At 37.6% G+C, this 15841-nt stretch overlaps 1 protein-coding gene across 2 annotated transcripts; it reads left to right on the forward strand.

Annotated features, from left to right (window-relative positions):
* The first annotated feature begins 5034 nt into the window (after positions 1 to 5034).
* LOC114539561 (asparagine--tRNA ligase, cytoplasmic-like) lies at positions 5035 to 15413 on the forward strand. 2 transcript variants are annotated; one of them, XM_028560203.1, is made up of 24 exons: positions 5119 to 5209; positions 6293 to 6492; positions 7012 to 7094; positions 7371 to 7436; positions 7943 to 8035; positions 8502 to 8591; positions 9198 to 9276; positions 9681 to 9751; positions 9877 to 9963; positions 10243 to 10329; positions 10471 to 10527; positions 10814 to 10854; positions 11059 to 11095; positions 11273 to 11350; positions 11540 to 11661; positions 11872 to 11941; positions 12360 to 12425; positions 12947 to 12975; positions 13270 to 13354; positions 13464 to 13511; positions 13794 to 13877; positions 14030 to 14092; positions 14340 to 14408; positions 15191 to 15413. In XM_028560203.1, exons 2-24 carry the CDS (start codon positions 6309 to 6311, stop codon positions 15320 to 15322), a joined length of 1821 nt encoding a protein of 606 aa, XP_028416004.1. In that variant the 5' UTR covers positions 5119 to 5209; positions 6293 to 6308; the 3' UTR covers positions 15323 to 15413. The 2 variants fall into 2 exon arrangements, with proteins under 2 accessions (XP_028416005.1, XP_028416004.1); XM_028560204.1 differs by lacking the exon at positions 6293 to 6492 and having other exon boundaries at positions 5035 to 5209; positions 15191 to 15412.
* Positions 15414 to 15841: the final 428 nt, after the last annotated feature.

Here is a 15841-nt window from a genome sequence, read left to right on the forward strand (position 1 = left end):
TATAACATCGGATAGCATTTCTTACGATGGTAAGCGAATTAAATGGCAGGATAGCTACGAATCCTTGCAAGATTTTGTGGCGAATGCCTTCGGTCAACAAGGCAAGTGGCGGCGGTCAGGAGGCGTTTCAAAGTGTTTTGATGCCCATAGCACAGATCTATCTATGACATGGTATCCCGGAAAGTTAAATACCTTAACTTTCAAAGGAACAGTTGGAGAAACAGCAAAAACCTGTTTGATCGACCTATTGACGCCACCTAAAGATATGCCGGAAAATGCTTTTAAAAGTATCGACCATCATGATAACAACTGTGAGTATTTAGAAAATATAATGTTGGAGATTGAAATTCTGAATAGCAAGGTCGACTCAATGCAGGCCCTAAACGATTCCCGTGGTGATCCCCCATCAATCATAGTATCTAAACTGTCTAAAGAAGTAGCTTGCCTACATATTGATCTTGAGGGAGAAAAGGCAAAGAACAGTGCTTTAGAGCATGAGGTAAACCGTCTCAAAGATGAGATTTTGTTAATTAAATCATATCTAAAGGGAACAGCGAACATAGAGAACAATACAGATTTAAGTCCTGTCGGATTAGCCTCAGTTAATGGCAAAAGTAAACTACCCAATGGTCTGGGTCACAAATCGGTGTTTGAATATCAAAACCATAACCGTATAACGAGAGGCTTAACAGCTGCTAATGATTCAGTCATCATTGTTACTGATGTCGAACAAAATGATCCAACTGCAGGTCATCTCCCTAATGGAAATAAAAGCCACCATTGTCTTAGTCCAAATCTTGATCAACTAAATGCAAATCAACTAGATGCAAATGATTCACTAAGACAACAGGTTTATCATTACCGCGCCAAACAACACAAAGCATTCCTCCAAAAACACGATTGTGAAAGCGAATTGCGCAAGATGCCTTTCCCTGCAAGACCTAGGCGTTGTGGCTCTATACCTAGAATTCAAGACTCAAATCACCCCTCTATAACTGATCGACATCTAGTCAGAAAGATCCAACTAAAAGATCCAACTGCGGTCATCTCCCAAATGCAAATAAAAGCCACCGGTGTCTTAGTCCAAATCTAGATAATCTAAATGGAAATGAACAAAATGCAAATGACTCTCTAACGCAACAGGTTCATCATTACCGTGCTAAACAACACAAAGCATTCCATCAAAAGCAAGACTGCGAAAGCGAATTGTGCAAGAAGCCTTTCCCTGCAAGACCCAGGCACTGCAGCTCTATACCTGGAATTCAAGACGCAAATCACCCCCCTATAACCCATCGACACCTAGTCAGAAATCGTGATCAAAATTTTTTATTAAAAGCGTCCAGGAGAAACCACCGTCCAAGGAGAAACTACCGTCCAAGGCCGCCTCGGAATCCAACAAGGGTCCATTTCTGGCAGCCGCCAACGCTTATAAAGCCTTTGATAAAGTTCAACTCGAGTCTTCAAATAGACCCCATAGAACAAATGAAGTCGTGGAAGGAATACCTCCACTATGTTCATCGAGTAACACGGAACAATATCAGCCAGCAGAGATGAGAATACCTACTAGGATTACTTACAGAAAAAACAAACGGCGGGAGCGCATCTGGGTTCCCAATTTTAGATTATTAATCCCATTGAAGACTCCTGTTACGATCCCACGCTTTCCCAAGATTTGGTTTAGTAATGTTAGGTCGATGGTCAACAAGTTAGACGAAGTTTCTGCATCAATTTCTATCGAACTGTGTGACGTTGCCGTAATTACTGAAACATGGTTAAATCCACAAATAACTAATGAGTCTATACGTATTCCTGGTTATGTATCTTGCCGACGTGATAGAATGAATAACCAGCGCGGTGGTGGTCTTTGTTCCTATTTTAACTCAAACCTTAATTTTACCGAATTAACTGACTTAGGCGATCCTGAAATTGAGAGTCAATGGTTTTTAATCAAAATGGATCGATTACCCCGAGGAATAAACTCCATTATCCTGGGAACAGTTTATCACCCCCCCCAAAGCGATGACCACGCGCTTCGAACGCATATCTTCAAATGTTTAGATTCCTCACTGGCCAACTATCCTAATTCCGCTGTCCTGGTTCTCGGAGATTTTAACCAATTTAAGCCAGGAAATCTGTGCAATTCCTTTAGATTGAAAACTCTGGTCACCAAGCCTACCAGGGGAAGTAATATCCTTGATCAAGCATTTTCAACTTTATCGGCTTACTACGATGCTACCATCCTGCCACCTATTGGCCAATCTGATCATTCTAGCATATTACTTCAACCCACTTCACCACATGCTCCAAGCCTACCCACCACACGACTCCAAAAGCGTGATTATCGTGTTTCCAACAAACGAAATTTGATATCCTGCCTGGACTCGGTCAATTGGACACCGCTCATGAGGCGAAATTCATGTGACGATCAACTGGATTTGTTCCAGTCTGTGGTTCATGGTGCTTTGAATTCATGTATTCCCATGCGTACTGTTAAACTCCATCCCAACGATAAACCATGGATTACTCCCGCTATTAAAGAATCCATTAAGAAACGTCAACAAGCTTGGTTGAATAATGACCTTCCCAAATTTAATGTTTATCGCAATAAAGTGATAAAACTCTGTAAAAGTGCACGTCGAAGATTCTATAACGACAAAATCAATCACATGAACCAGAGCAATCCTAAAAAGTGGTGGGACGGTATCAAGCAGTTGTCAGGAATGTCTAACCCCCCTCCGTTTAATAGTCTAGCCATAAACGGCACCGTCTTGAGAGACTTTGAACTTGCCACCGTCATTAATGAATCCTTCTGCAGTGCTGCTGCTGATATACCGCATTTAAATTTCACTCCAGTACCCGTTTCCAATGTTCCTGATAGATACGTCATTACGCGTGATGCTGTTGAACTTGCATTGGCAGGTGTTAACGATCGTAAGTCTGTAGGACCTGATGAGATCCCCAATTGGATCCTGAAACATGTGCCGCAAATATTAGCTACCCTGTATGCTCCATGTTTAACTCTTCCATTAGAGAAGGTCGTGTACCTGATCTGTGGAAATGCGCGGATGTTCTCCCTTTAAGCAAGATCCCTACACCGAAATCTATTGATACGGACCTTAGACCTATATCCCTCACGGCAGTACTGAGCAAGATCCTTGAGTCTTTCGTGTTCAATTGGCTTGCACCCATTGTTATGCCATTCATTGATCCCCTCCAGTTTGGCTGTGTGAAAAAGTCCTCAACGACTCACGCCCTCGTGCACCTAATCCACCATTGGCTTTCGGCCCTGGAAACACCTAATACCATTATTCGATCCTGCTTCATTGATTTTTCCAAAGCGTTTGATCGAATTGACCATAACATTCTAATGCGCAAATTACAACTCCTCAACGTTCCACCCGTGTTATTAAACTGGTGTTCAAGTTTCCTTCAAGGCAGACAACAGCGCGTTAAATTAAAATCTTGTAAATCTGATTGGAAAGAAATCAATGCTGGAGTTCCGCAAGGCACAAAATTGGGGCCTTTGTTCTTTCTTATAATGGTCAATGATCTATCCAGTGAACTACCACTGTACAAGTACGTTGATGATTGTGCTATTTCTGAAGTTGTTAGAGTATGTGAACCGGATTTTCCAAAATTACAGCAAGAACTCGATAAGGTGTCTCAGTGGTCGAATGTGAACAACATGAAATTAAACGTAAAAAAACTAAAGATTTCACCGTGTCCTTCTTGATCAATCAACCCCCGGCACAACCCTTGCTTGTCAATAACCTACCTCTGGAGGCTGTGAACTCTATCAAACTCCTGGGAGTAAATTTAACCTCCGATCTCAAGTGGACCACACACATCAGGCACATATCCTCTAAAGCAAGCAAACGCCTGTATGCCTTAAGGCTATTAAGAAGAAATGGTGTCCAACCTAGTGATCTTAAGGCGGTATATTGTAGTTTCATCAGACCTGTCCTGGAATATGCATGTCCAGTTTGGCATACCTCACTACCTAATTTCCTCACCGTTGAATTGGAACATATTCAGCAACGTGCTTTCAAAATTATTTTTCCCCATTTGTCCTACACCGAAAGCCTTAAAGACCTGAATTTACCTACCTTAGAAGCGAGAAGGGAACGGTTATGCAGAACCTTTTATAAAAATAATTATAATGACCCTTCGGGTAAAATTTCTAGTCTATTACCCAAACTTTTAACCCATGAGTACGATCTCAGACATCCTCGATCGATCTCTCTTTTTAAATGTCGAACGAAACGCTATAATGATAGCTTTTTGCCGTATTGCATACGTAAATGGAACTCATTTTAATATTTTAATATTTTAGAACCTAATGTTAGCATATCTTTTTGTAGTTATGGTATTAACATGTTAGTAATTGTATTTCTGAGTATTTTATCACTGTAAATATGTAAATAGTCTTATTTCTGATACTTGTAAACTTGTGTTTTTCAGTTCGTTTTTGAACTGCCATTCAAGTATTTTAATAATAATCACATTATTATAATCACATTATTATAATAATCACATTATTATTATTATAATCACATCGAGTGAAGTGCCAAAAATCGAAATCGATTTACCCTCACCTATTCCCGGCATCACCATCCTATACACATTTTAATGTGTCTCTCAGATGAACCGTCAAGTATGTATTCATATCAAAAATAGAACAAAATTTAATAAATTCACTCTTGTCGCGATGTTCCAAAAAACAAAATTTACATATTTTTCGCAAAGTATGAGTGCATGACGGTATTTTTGAGACGAAGTTTTTCAATTTTTAAAAAAATCTCCTCTTAACCAGTAACCACTCTTACTCAGCTACCTCTGTAGCTCAGTGGCAAGAGCATTGCACCGGCATCGCAAAAGCGTAGGTTCGATTCCTGCCGGAGGACCGATAGTTGACTCATTTTCCATCAACTGTTCCTTGCTTGTATTTGAAGTATGAATAATTCCACTCGAAATAATTCCACTCGAATTCCCTGTACCGTTCAGATCAGTGGTACCGTGTCTTCTTACACGAAAAAAAGGTCGGGTAATTTTTGTCTGCAGCAGTCAGCACAGCTGATGCAAGACTGCAATCTTTGAACTCTGCTCTTCGAGTGCACAGGCAAAGGTGAAACCAAACTCTTGTTGCTTTTCTCTGTAATAATGTCTTCAGAGGATACTACGGCTAAAGTCGGCAGCATGAGCATTAGTGGTGAGTATATTTTGGACAGCTAAATCGTAAATCCTTTGTGAAAAACTTTGTAGTAAATGAATTTGATAATATATTTGTTTACACGTGCACATTGCCACATTCGCTGATATTCATTGTTTTGAAGCGATCGATTATCATCATTATTACGACGAGTCGTATTCTAGGTACCCGCAAATAAAGGGGCTCATTTACTTTGATTATCTAAATGTTTCATTTAGCGATCTTCAATTAAATGAAATCTTTCGATAATATTTATCCTGCATTCCTAGTCCTCAGGTGTCGAATTTTCGAACCAAACAATGACAGACACTCAATATCATTGCTTGGCAATATATTAAAAATCAAAAAAACCCTGTTTCCCCAGAATAAATACATGCTCTAGGAACAGAGCCTGTGTGACCAGGGTGAGGTGACAACCCAATATTTATAGTAGATTTTGTTTTCAATACAATGGGGTATGTTCAGTATTATTCCTCAAGGAATGCATCTGTGAGTTTTTTTAAGATTATGCTTGTTATAAATGCTATTGTGTGTTTATATGAACTTGTTTTGCATGACTCACACAAATCTGTTAACTATTTTGGGGCCTTGCTTAATTAAAATAAATAATTTGTTTATAAATATTATGTTGTATTCTCAGAATTAGGTTAGTGCCTTTGCCTTGTTATGAGATGAGCATAGGTGAATGTGATATTTTGCAAAAACATTACCTCTAGCAATGAACTGATTACAACCTACAATGTCTTAAAAGTGTACAATCCTTCTGGGTGAATTTCCTGGCTAGACAGGATAAAAACATTTTGGCTTTCCAGGATCACATTGATCACCATGATCAAATCCATCTGCACTAAATCACTGCCCAAAGTACGATGTTTGCAGATTGTACTGAAAGATAATAAGAGATACCCAGAGTAAACTTATATTCTAAGGTCTATGGTTTCAGCTTTGAAATAGAGATTTCCAAAATTACTATTTTATGAACAATGTGTGAGGAATATACCTTAGACGTCTAGACACACTTAAAATTTTGGGTTGATAATACAATGAATGTTATAGATATCATAGTTTGCCCTCTCTTTTCAGACATATAACGAAATTGATGATGAGACGTTCCTGCCTGTCACTAATAATAAAATCATCCAGTTCACTAAAGTGCACTGCACAATCTATGACAACTCTCTGCATAAGAAACACCTCTTTTCATCCTCCTAAACCCTTGAACAGAAATCTGGTTTTAAAGTTTAGACAGTGCTTTAAGAAATTTAGTGGAGTTAACATGCTAGGTTAGTTGATTTGATATCATTTTTGTGCATAGAATACAGCTTACCAAAATGTGGCCTTGTGGGATGTTTCTTATGTATTGATGTGATGTATAAAGTGTTTGTATATGTTGCTTTTCAGGTTTTTATTTTGATTAAGACTTGGAAAGAACACCATTTTCGAAGTAGTTGAAATATCACTCATGAATTCATGTTTAATGTTATGTTATTAAAAATGTTGCATTAGAGGTGCTGTTCTTTAATTTTGAGAACTGTAATTGTGAGATAATTACCAACTTGATGTTGGCTTTGCATATTGAGTTATGAAAATTTATTGGATATATAGAATATTTGCATGACATCAGTCTGGATGCAATTCTATGAATCAAGAAAATTTAATTATCCATTATAAGGAAGTAAAAATTGAACTTTCACAGTATGAACCAGCTTCTAAAAATCCTATGGAAGGTAGGCTATCACTAAGGTCCAATTCTGGAAAAAATCAACCCAGTACCAACATAATATGGTTATATTGTATTCTAGATATATTGTATTCATCTGAGAAGTTTGGATGTGATGATAGTGGCGATGGAACGGAAGGAAAACCATTTAAAACTGTTTTAAAAGTAATGGAATTTTTGTTGATGCAGCCTATTGCAATACAGCATATATAATGCCTTAGCAAATTTGTATGCTAGAATCATTGACAAATAAATAAATCTCTTTTCATGATCACTTATTAGATAAATGTGATAAAAATTTCTATCATATTTCTATCTTTCATATGCATATCACACAAGTTGCATACAAGATGCAGGCTTACAATTCAAACCTGTGTTTTTCCTTTAATTATATAAATTTTTGTGTTCTATGAATTTTCAAAATGATTATTAACTTTTTAGACAATGAAATTTTATGGAAAAGAACCTTTTCCCAAGATAATGGTTGATAGTAAAGAGGAAGGCAAGGTGCTGGAATCATTCTTATAACATTTTCCTTTTTATTGTACCCTTTGTAGTGCATAGAAAACTACTATTTGTTGGGTCGCTCCCATCTTGCATTATGTATGTCATGATATTGACTGGCAAGAAAAGATGTGAGATGGCAATGTCACTCCACATCTTTCATTGCCAGTCAGTGTAATTTTATGGCCTGCAAACATGCTGAATGGTAGTATGGTGTGCTTTCCTCTGTCCAGTATTTAGGTATACCCTGTTATCACATGTTAATGATGTGATAAGCCCATAGAAATCACAGGTCTATTCAAAAATATGTTTTTCAAGGTTCTTAAAAGCTCATTTTCAAAACTCAGTTAGGACCAGGGCTAGGACTATTGAGTTTAAAGCAAAGGAATATGATATGGATAACTTGTTCAAAATTCAATATAGTTCATGACCAGTTTTTCCCATGAAAAGATATGAAATACACTTCCACAAGAAGTCCCTTTAATTCACAAATTAATTATTCATTTCAGAAATTTGAGGAAATTGCCAAGGCACAGCTGAAGAAAGTGACAAAGATATTTCAACAAGAACAAAGAAAATCAGAAAAGCGCGAAGAGAAAGAGGTATAGGGCTGGTATTGCGGTATTTAAAAGCAATAATGAGTATCCTGTATGATCAGTTCTAGCATATGGCTTTCAAAATTAAGGAATTTAGTAATCATTTTATAACTTGACATTTCAGAGAAGATATCAAAGGTGTTTTCGCTTCGTTTTTGTTTAAATCTGTGTTGTTATGGTACATGAGGTTCTTCATATTTGCGGCTTGTATAATTAGTATGTACATACATATCTGTACACATTTTACCACAGTATGATTTTACTGACACTTGTCACAAATTAGCAACTCAAGGATAAACACAGATGTGGTCCGAACTTCCTATACCTAAATAGTCAAAACAACTGTCCTGACTTTTAATATTGCTTTTTTGTTCAAATATTTGACGATATATTTGGTTTATTTCTTCATTTTAGTTTGTTACACAACACTTTAAAGGTCATAATCCCTGATATGCGTTTGTTTCTCTCTCAGGCAGAGAAAGCGGAACAGCGTGCGAAGAATCTCGAAGAAGCCAAACAGATTGTTATTGAGGAGGATTCCTCTTTGCCCAAAGCACTGAAGGTACCTAAGAAAAGAAATAGACCTTTCTTATAATGACGTCAAACGCCGAAAGTCTGATTTACACGAAATTTGATTGGCTCCACAAAACTGTCAAACCAATCAAACTTCGTGTAACATTAAGGGCTGTTTACATGAGCCCGGTTACCTAAGATTCAACGAAGCGTGAGGGGACTTTGAGGTATTGAAATAAGTCTTTATGACACCAAACAAGCACATGCTATTGTTGTGGTGATTATACGACTGTCAGGATCATGTTATCTGCTCATTTCAATACCTCAAAATTATCTCATGCTTCGTTGAATCTCGGGTAACCGGGCTCATGTAAACAGCCCCTTAGACTTTCTGCGTTTGACCTCATTATGAAAAAGGTCTACTCCATAGGAACATGGATAGTTAAAAGACTTTGTGACTTTATTATCCACGATAGAAATAATAGACATGTCTGATTGGCAGCTACATTTAGCTGCAGGAGTAATCGACAACACGTTAATGGCACGTCCATGCAATTTTAATATGCGCTAAATTGCCACTCAATTGTGATCGCAATTTTTTTTTTAAATTTGAAAAAATATAGCTTATCTCAAACCACTGATAATTTGATTTTAGATAAAAATACGAGATGCTGCAAACCACCGCGATCAACGCGTCAAGATTCAAGCTTGGGTTCACCGTATAAGGCGACAAGGTAACATAACAAACAAAGTTTTTTTAAACTATAGAAGTTAAACAATATAGCAAGGAGATGTATCCTAAGGATATTAAACGAGTCCGAGGCAAATGGTGGGCGGTTTACGATACTTCATTTTGTGTGATTTTGCATATTATCAAACCAGCATTAATGTAACTACTTTAACCATTCATGAAAAGTCAGAAGTTGTTTGGTGTAAGAATATTAAAAAAAAGAACATTCACTGATTTACGAAACTTTTGATTTCCCATAAGTAATTTAGCTTGTAGTTAAGTATACCACGTAAGTATTTAATACTGCAAAGCTTTCGGTCCTTGCCTTCACCCAGGCCTTCATAAATGCAATACAAGAATATTACAATATAAGAATATTAGTTTGAATTTCTCGTTGTCCATCTTCAGGCAAAACCTTGATGTTTCTTGTTTTGAGAGATGGTACTGGATTCCTTCAATGCGTTCTGTCAGACAAACTGGTAAGAAATTTGAATTTCTCATTCACGTTTCATATACAGACAATATGTCATGTTTTGTGCGAAATGACAGTCCAATGTAAACATACAACACACATGGCAGTAAAATTTATTTGATTACTCTACAGTGTCAAACGTACGATGCTTTGCTGTTGTCTACTGAATCAACTGTCACTCTTTATGGGGTCATCTCTGCAGTACCCGAAGGAAAATCGGTAAGTCGACGATTAGCTAGCCAATACGAATGACGTAAGCGCGATACGGCATTTCATGATCACGTGCAGAAATCTAGCTTTTTCAATGGACAGTTTGAATTTAAAGTATAATATAACTTGATGTAGAATATGATGTAAAAACGCCCGCAACATTTTTATTTTTGTCTACAAGTCCGTTGGAATTGAAGTTCCTCTTACTGCCATCATCTTGTTTTGACAATCTGGCGCATGCGCAGACAAATTGCACCTATTTCGCTGTATTTATGTTTTTCTCCATAGGCACCTGGTGGACATGAGATGAAGGTTGATTTCTGGGAGCTGATGGGTTTGGCTCCAGCAGGCGGTGCTGACGCCATCATGAATGCAGTATGTATCCCATCGTTCAATCCCTATTAGTCCAGTTTTCATGCCGCCAATCCGTACCTTCTCAATTAGTACGACAAACGTGAACCGAAGGACGAAGTGAAGAGTTTGATGCAAAACTCCGAATAATTTTCCATTTTTTAGGAATCCGGTGTCGATACACAACTGGACCAGCGCCACATCTTAATGCGGGGTGAAACGGTGAGATATTCCTTTTTTATTTTATATACGTATTAGTGGGCGGATCCAGGATAAGACAGAATATCAACCGCAATTTATTTGAAATATTCTTTGGAAATCCATACCAAATAGCGTTACTAATACTAAGGTATATTGAATTTAAAATGTAAATTTCTATTCTGCCTAACCCTAGATCCACCCGTGAAATGTAGCTATATTTTCTTACACCTGGGTTTTTGAAGCGAGGTTTCCTTTAAAACAGCAATTTAAATTGATCGCTAAGCATGTCTATTTTTATACCATTTAGATTTCGAAAGTAATGAAAATGAGGGCAATTGTTTCGCAATGGTAATATTTGGTTTGATTTTTTTTAAGAAATAGGAAACTATGAACGTGTATCTAATATAATAAAATTGTATCTATAAAATCTAATATTGTTCCTCCAATATTTCAGGGAATACGACAGTTAATGAAAATCTGTAAACTTTTGTTAATGTAAAACGATGATCATTGTGTTTCCATAATAATTTCTCTTCCTTTTCTATTTTGCAGTTTCCGTCAGCATTATATTGACCGAGGATACTTCGAGGTAATTTGTTGCCGTTTTTAAAGGAGATTACAACAGTTTCTACCCATCGATTCAACTCATAACAATGGCAGACTGCCATTTATTTTGGAACATACTCTCTAGACCCTGTTCATTTATATAAATTTGCGAACCTAAATGCCGTTTAATAAAATTAGTTCGTCGTTTCCATTTTCCCAGGTCAACCCACCCACTTTGGTTCAAACACAAGTTGAAGGTGGATCGACTTTGTTCAAATTTAACTATTTTGGGGACGATGTAAGTCTTAACTAAGCAATGTGGATTTATGTATATGTACGCCAGAACAGGTAGAACTAGAACGTTAGAACTAGACACGAGTTTCTGCTGTTGTAGAACTCTTTCAAATTCAAGTTCAACATAAATATATCACTTGGCACCTGAGCTGTTTTGCGTGCGTTTGAACGTGAGCTACTGTTTGTTGTCTAGGCCTACCTAACTCAATCATCTCAACTGTATTTGGAAACTGCTTTACCGTCATTGGGTGATGTCTTCTGCCTGGCGCAGTCATACAGAGCTGAACAGTCAAAAACTAGAAGACATTTGTCTGAGTATGTTTCCGAATAAGGATCCTAACCATCACCTAAAAATACCGATAATTATTCCCCTGTTTTTATTGCAGAAAATTTCACTGTACGTACTTTTTATACCTGGGACAATAATGACCTTCAAATTGAAAGGCAGTCATACAGTATTCCTTTAAAATAGCGTATGTACAGCGGTTTCAACATTACAAAATATTCCGCATTGTATCATTTTAGATATACTCATGTTGAAGCAGAATGTCCGTTCATTACCTTCGAAGACCTTCTGGATAGAATTGAAGATCTTGTACGTAAACCAGTTGCTTTTCAGACTTGAACAAGACGCCTGTTCAAGACGTTCACTCCGCCTGCATGCCAACTGATGTACATAATTCATCCGTGGACCGTGTAACCCAGGGCTTCTCGGTCAAAAATGAAGTTGTTTTGGGTTACCTGTAGAAATGCCAACTTCTGTCGCCCAAAACTACGACTACTAAAAGGAAAAAAGACCATGGCATTTTAAGACTCCGCTGCGCATACGCAGGCGGAGTAATTGATAAAGGAATTTCTCGAGCATTTTTGCGGCAGTTGAAAACATTGCTCTCCAGTTGATTGTGCTTTCGAACCTTTATACAACGGGCTCCATTTTGATTTGCCGAACCATCGCTGCATCTGTAGGGTCTGGATATCAACTTGCATTCTAATGTTTTTATTGCATTTCTAAGGCCTGTGATGTTGTTGATCGTGTTTTGAAGTCGCCTTACAAGGATCTTCTGTACGAACTCAATCCGGTATGTTAATTGGTGGTGATATTTTAGGGTCATGTACAACCTTGATACATGATTGACCTGGCTAGTACCAGAGACGGATAATTCGTCTGGACAAATTTAGACAAGCAAAAGATAGTTCGTCTTCTAGTTTGTCTGTGTGTAAACACGGGCAAACAGACGGATCATCCGTCAACACGAATTATCGGCATAGTTCGTCTTGTTAGACGAATTTGAATGGATAGTTTGTCTCGGTGCATCATTCGTCTGTTAGTATAAATACAGAGTCGGGACGAACTACGAAAAATTAAGCAAAAAACGGCTTTTGTGAACTCTTCTTACCACACAAATAATTCACCATGCACTTTCTGAACGTGCAATTTTTTTTCGTCTGTCATATTCATTTACATAGCTCGTCCTTATGTAGTTTGCCGTGTGTTTGACGAATGACTTGTCAAACGGATCTTCCATCTCGACAAACGTCTCGTCCCGACGGATCATCGATTTTCCGTATAGTCATTTCCTATTCATGATTTTCTTTCTAGGACTTTAAACCACCAAAGAAGCCTTTTAAGTAAGTCAAGTGCTGCAACTGTCAAGAATCTCTTTACAGTTTTTTAATGCGAGTATATATACTTCTCTATATGATATAAGCAGGATTAAAATAAGTCTGCTTGTTCGGGTTTCTCTCTAATTAATGACCAGACATCTCAGTAACGTGGGACGCGTCAATTTGCATACCTCTTTATCTCATCAATTTGGGTACCAGATCTTATAAATTTGATTAACTCTTAAGAAGATGGCATATCTGCAGGTAATATATATTGTCGAGTCTCGTATATAAAATTATATACTCTTTGATTTATAGACGAATGAACTACACTGACGCTATAGTATATTTGAAAGAACATGACATCCGCAAAGACGATGGAACTTTCTATGAATTTGGTGAAGTAAGTGCTTTGCTGGTGTATTTGAAATTATTCTGTTAACACATTCATTTGTGTTTCGAATCTTGTTCTAATTTGAGGCACAACATTTAATAAGGTTATTGTATTTTAGGATATCCCAGAAGCACCCGAGAGGAAGATGACAGATCAGATCAACGAGGTATTATGCTTTATTATACTAATAAATACATTTAAACCCGAATTCGTCTTCTGTTCATATGCATTTTGTCAGCACGACGATACCTTGTAATGTTTAATACCATTATATATGTGATCCGCTCTTTGAGAATCGTATAAGTTTTGACAACTAATATATAGCAATTGATAAATCATCGAAAGAGATTTCTGAAAAGTTGTGACAGTGTTTTTGTCACAGTGCAAATGGCACTGCTACTTTTGGTTGTTATTTAGAGTTGACTAATTTGAAATTCATTCATTTCAGCCTATATTCCTTTGTCGTTTTCCAACGGAAATAAAGTCATTTTACATGCAACGATGCCCTGAAGACAGAAGACTTACGGAATCTGTGCGTAAATCAATACCCATAGCGAAATCAGCAAACATTACAACAGCCCTTTGCAAGTAGCATGCATGTAGCCACAATTTTATTTCCTATTTCAGTGGAAACGAACAGTAGTTGACCTAATTTTTTGTCAACTTTTAAACTGCTTATTATAGGTCGACTTGTTGATGCCAAATGTTGGTGAAATCGTTGGAGGTTCAATGAGAATTTGGCAATATGTAAGTGTTCACATTTTAAAACTTTTCAGGGCAGTGTTCCCTTTCTTCCTCCTCTTCCGTTTTAACCTGAAAATTTAATTCGTCAATGGCGGTTGCTGCATGGATGTATCGACGGCCCTATATTTCTTTGCATGTAATACCATAGTTCGCTCGAAACTGCTGTATATTGATTTTACTCGTCTCGTCTCGTCTTGGTATGTAAGCCAAACTATGAGAACGTTTGTCATCCTGTTTTTACCAATTTCAGGATGAATTGCTGGAAGGCTACAAGCGTGAAGGCATTGATCCAACACCATATTACTGGTACACCGATCAGGTTAGTTCACTTAATAACTTGCAAATGAGCTCTAACTGTTTGGACTTTGGCGCAATACTTGAACTTTCAGAATCCCATCCCATCCGCGCATCCCATCAATGCCCGTTTTTGGTGCAATCTTGGCCCAGTTAGGGCTGTTTTCCACGGAATTTTGCGCGCGGAGCAGAATCAGTTTTTCATTGTCTGCGCGCTTTCACGCTGAACTAATGTGTGAAAACTCCGCTCCGTGCGCAAAATTCCGCTCCGCCTAGTGGAAAACAGGCTTTACACGCTGCAATTTTGCAACTTACAATGCAATTCTACTTTTGAAAGATGTAAATTTGGCAACTGCGACACTTGTGTTACTACACTCCATGGACGTCCCCTTACACTTACATTTTGAACTCTTCACTAATTTACATCTTTTAAAAGTAGAATTACATTCCAAGAAAAGTTGCACCCCGTGTAACACGGCCCCTTAGGTACTAGGATTTTTAAATTTTGATGGATGAGAGTCATCGATACCATAGGCAGCCCAAAAATCGGTGTATACCACTGGTTTGTACTCCAGTGTAAACCAGTTACCAGTGGTATAAACAGATTTCTGGGTTGCCTATATGTCGATACAAATAAACGCACGTAGACATCACAGCACTCGTAACTCATATCCACTGGTTCACATCTATCAAAAGAATGAAATCGCACGGAAAATCGCAGGAAATTTGCAAGTGTACTTAAATAGATTCATCGTCATCAATTAAGAGATAATAAACATGAACAAATGCACGTTTTACATCTTTCAGCGTAAGTTTGGCACATGTCCCCATGGGGGTTATGGCCTGGGTTTGGAACGATACCTCTGTTGGCTTTTGAACAGAATGCATATTAGAGATGTCTGTATGTACCCGAGGTTCACTGGACGATGTCGACCTTGAGAAAACAGCTCAAGTCACATCAAAAATATTCAATACAAGTTGTATTATTTAGGAAATTCTATAGGAATGAATATTTTCAATAAATCTCATGTTCAACGAATTTCACCAATGTTTTTCTGTCTCCTTTTGAGGTGATAAGTGTACTCTTATAGGTGAAATGAAGCTAATCATTAAAACAGTAAAATGTCGTAAACCTAGAATATATAGGGCTTTTTCGCGCCGAGAATGTCAATGATTGCCTTCATAGTTCTAGCAAAGGATTCTGGTGTTACTGGTTACGTTTTTCATATCCTGGGTTGCGGCATGAAAACTGGACTAATAGAGAACTTCTATATAGCAGTGACTACTGGCACGAAACTCGGTGCTATTTGCTGACGCCATCTGACAAAACACGTATAGCTCAAAAACCAGGAGTTTTCTGTGGTTTTCTACGATGGCGTGAGCAAACATTTGAGAACCACGATCGAAATTTGTACTCAAAGAAGCCTTCTAAGTGACAGTTCTTAATATGGAAAATTT

This window comes from Dendronephthya gigantea, unplaced genomic scaffold (assembly GCF_004324835.1).
Source record: "Dendronephthya gigantea isolate DGI-Jeju-01 unplaced genomic scaffold, DenGig_1.0 000206F, whole genome shotgun sequence".
NCBI lineage: Eukaryota > Metazoa > Cnidaria > Anthozoa > Malacalcyonacea > Nephtheidae > Dendronephthya > Dendronephthya gigantea.

Coding starts and splice junctions, on each gene's coding strand:
- LOC114539561 (XM_028560203.1), top strand. CDS start 6,309: ATGATGAGACGTTCCTGCCTGTCACTAATAATAAAATCATCCAGTTCA. Junction 11,942..12,359: donor TGGATAGAATTGAAGATCTT/GTACGTAAACCA, acceptor TGCATTTCTAAG/GCCTGTGATGTTGTTGATCG. Junction 12,426..12,946: donor TTCTGTACGAACTCAATCCG/GTATGTTAATTG, acceptor TTTTCTTTCTAG/GACTTTAAACCACCAAAGAA.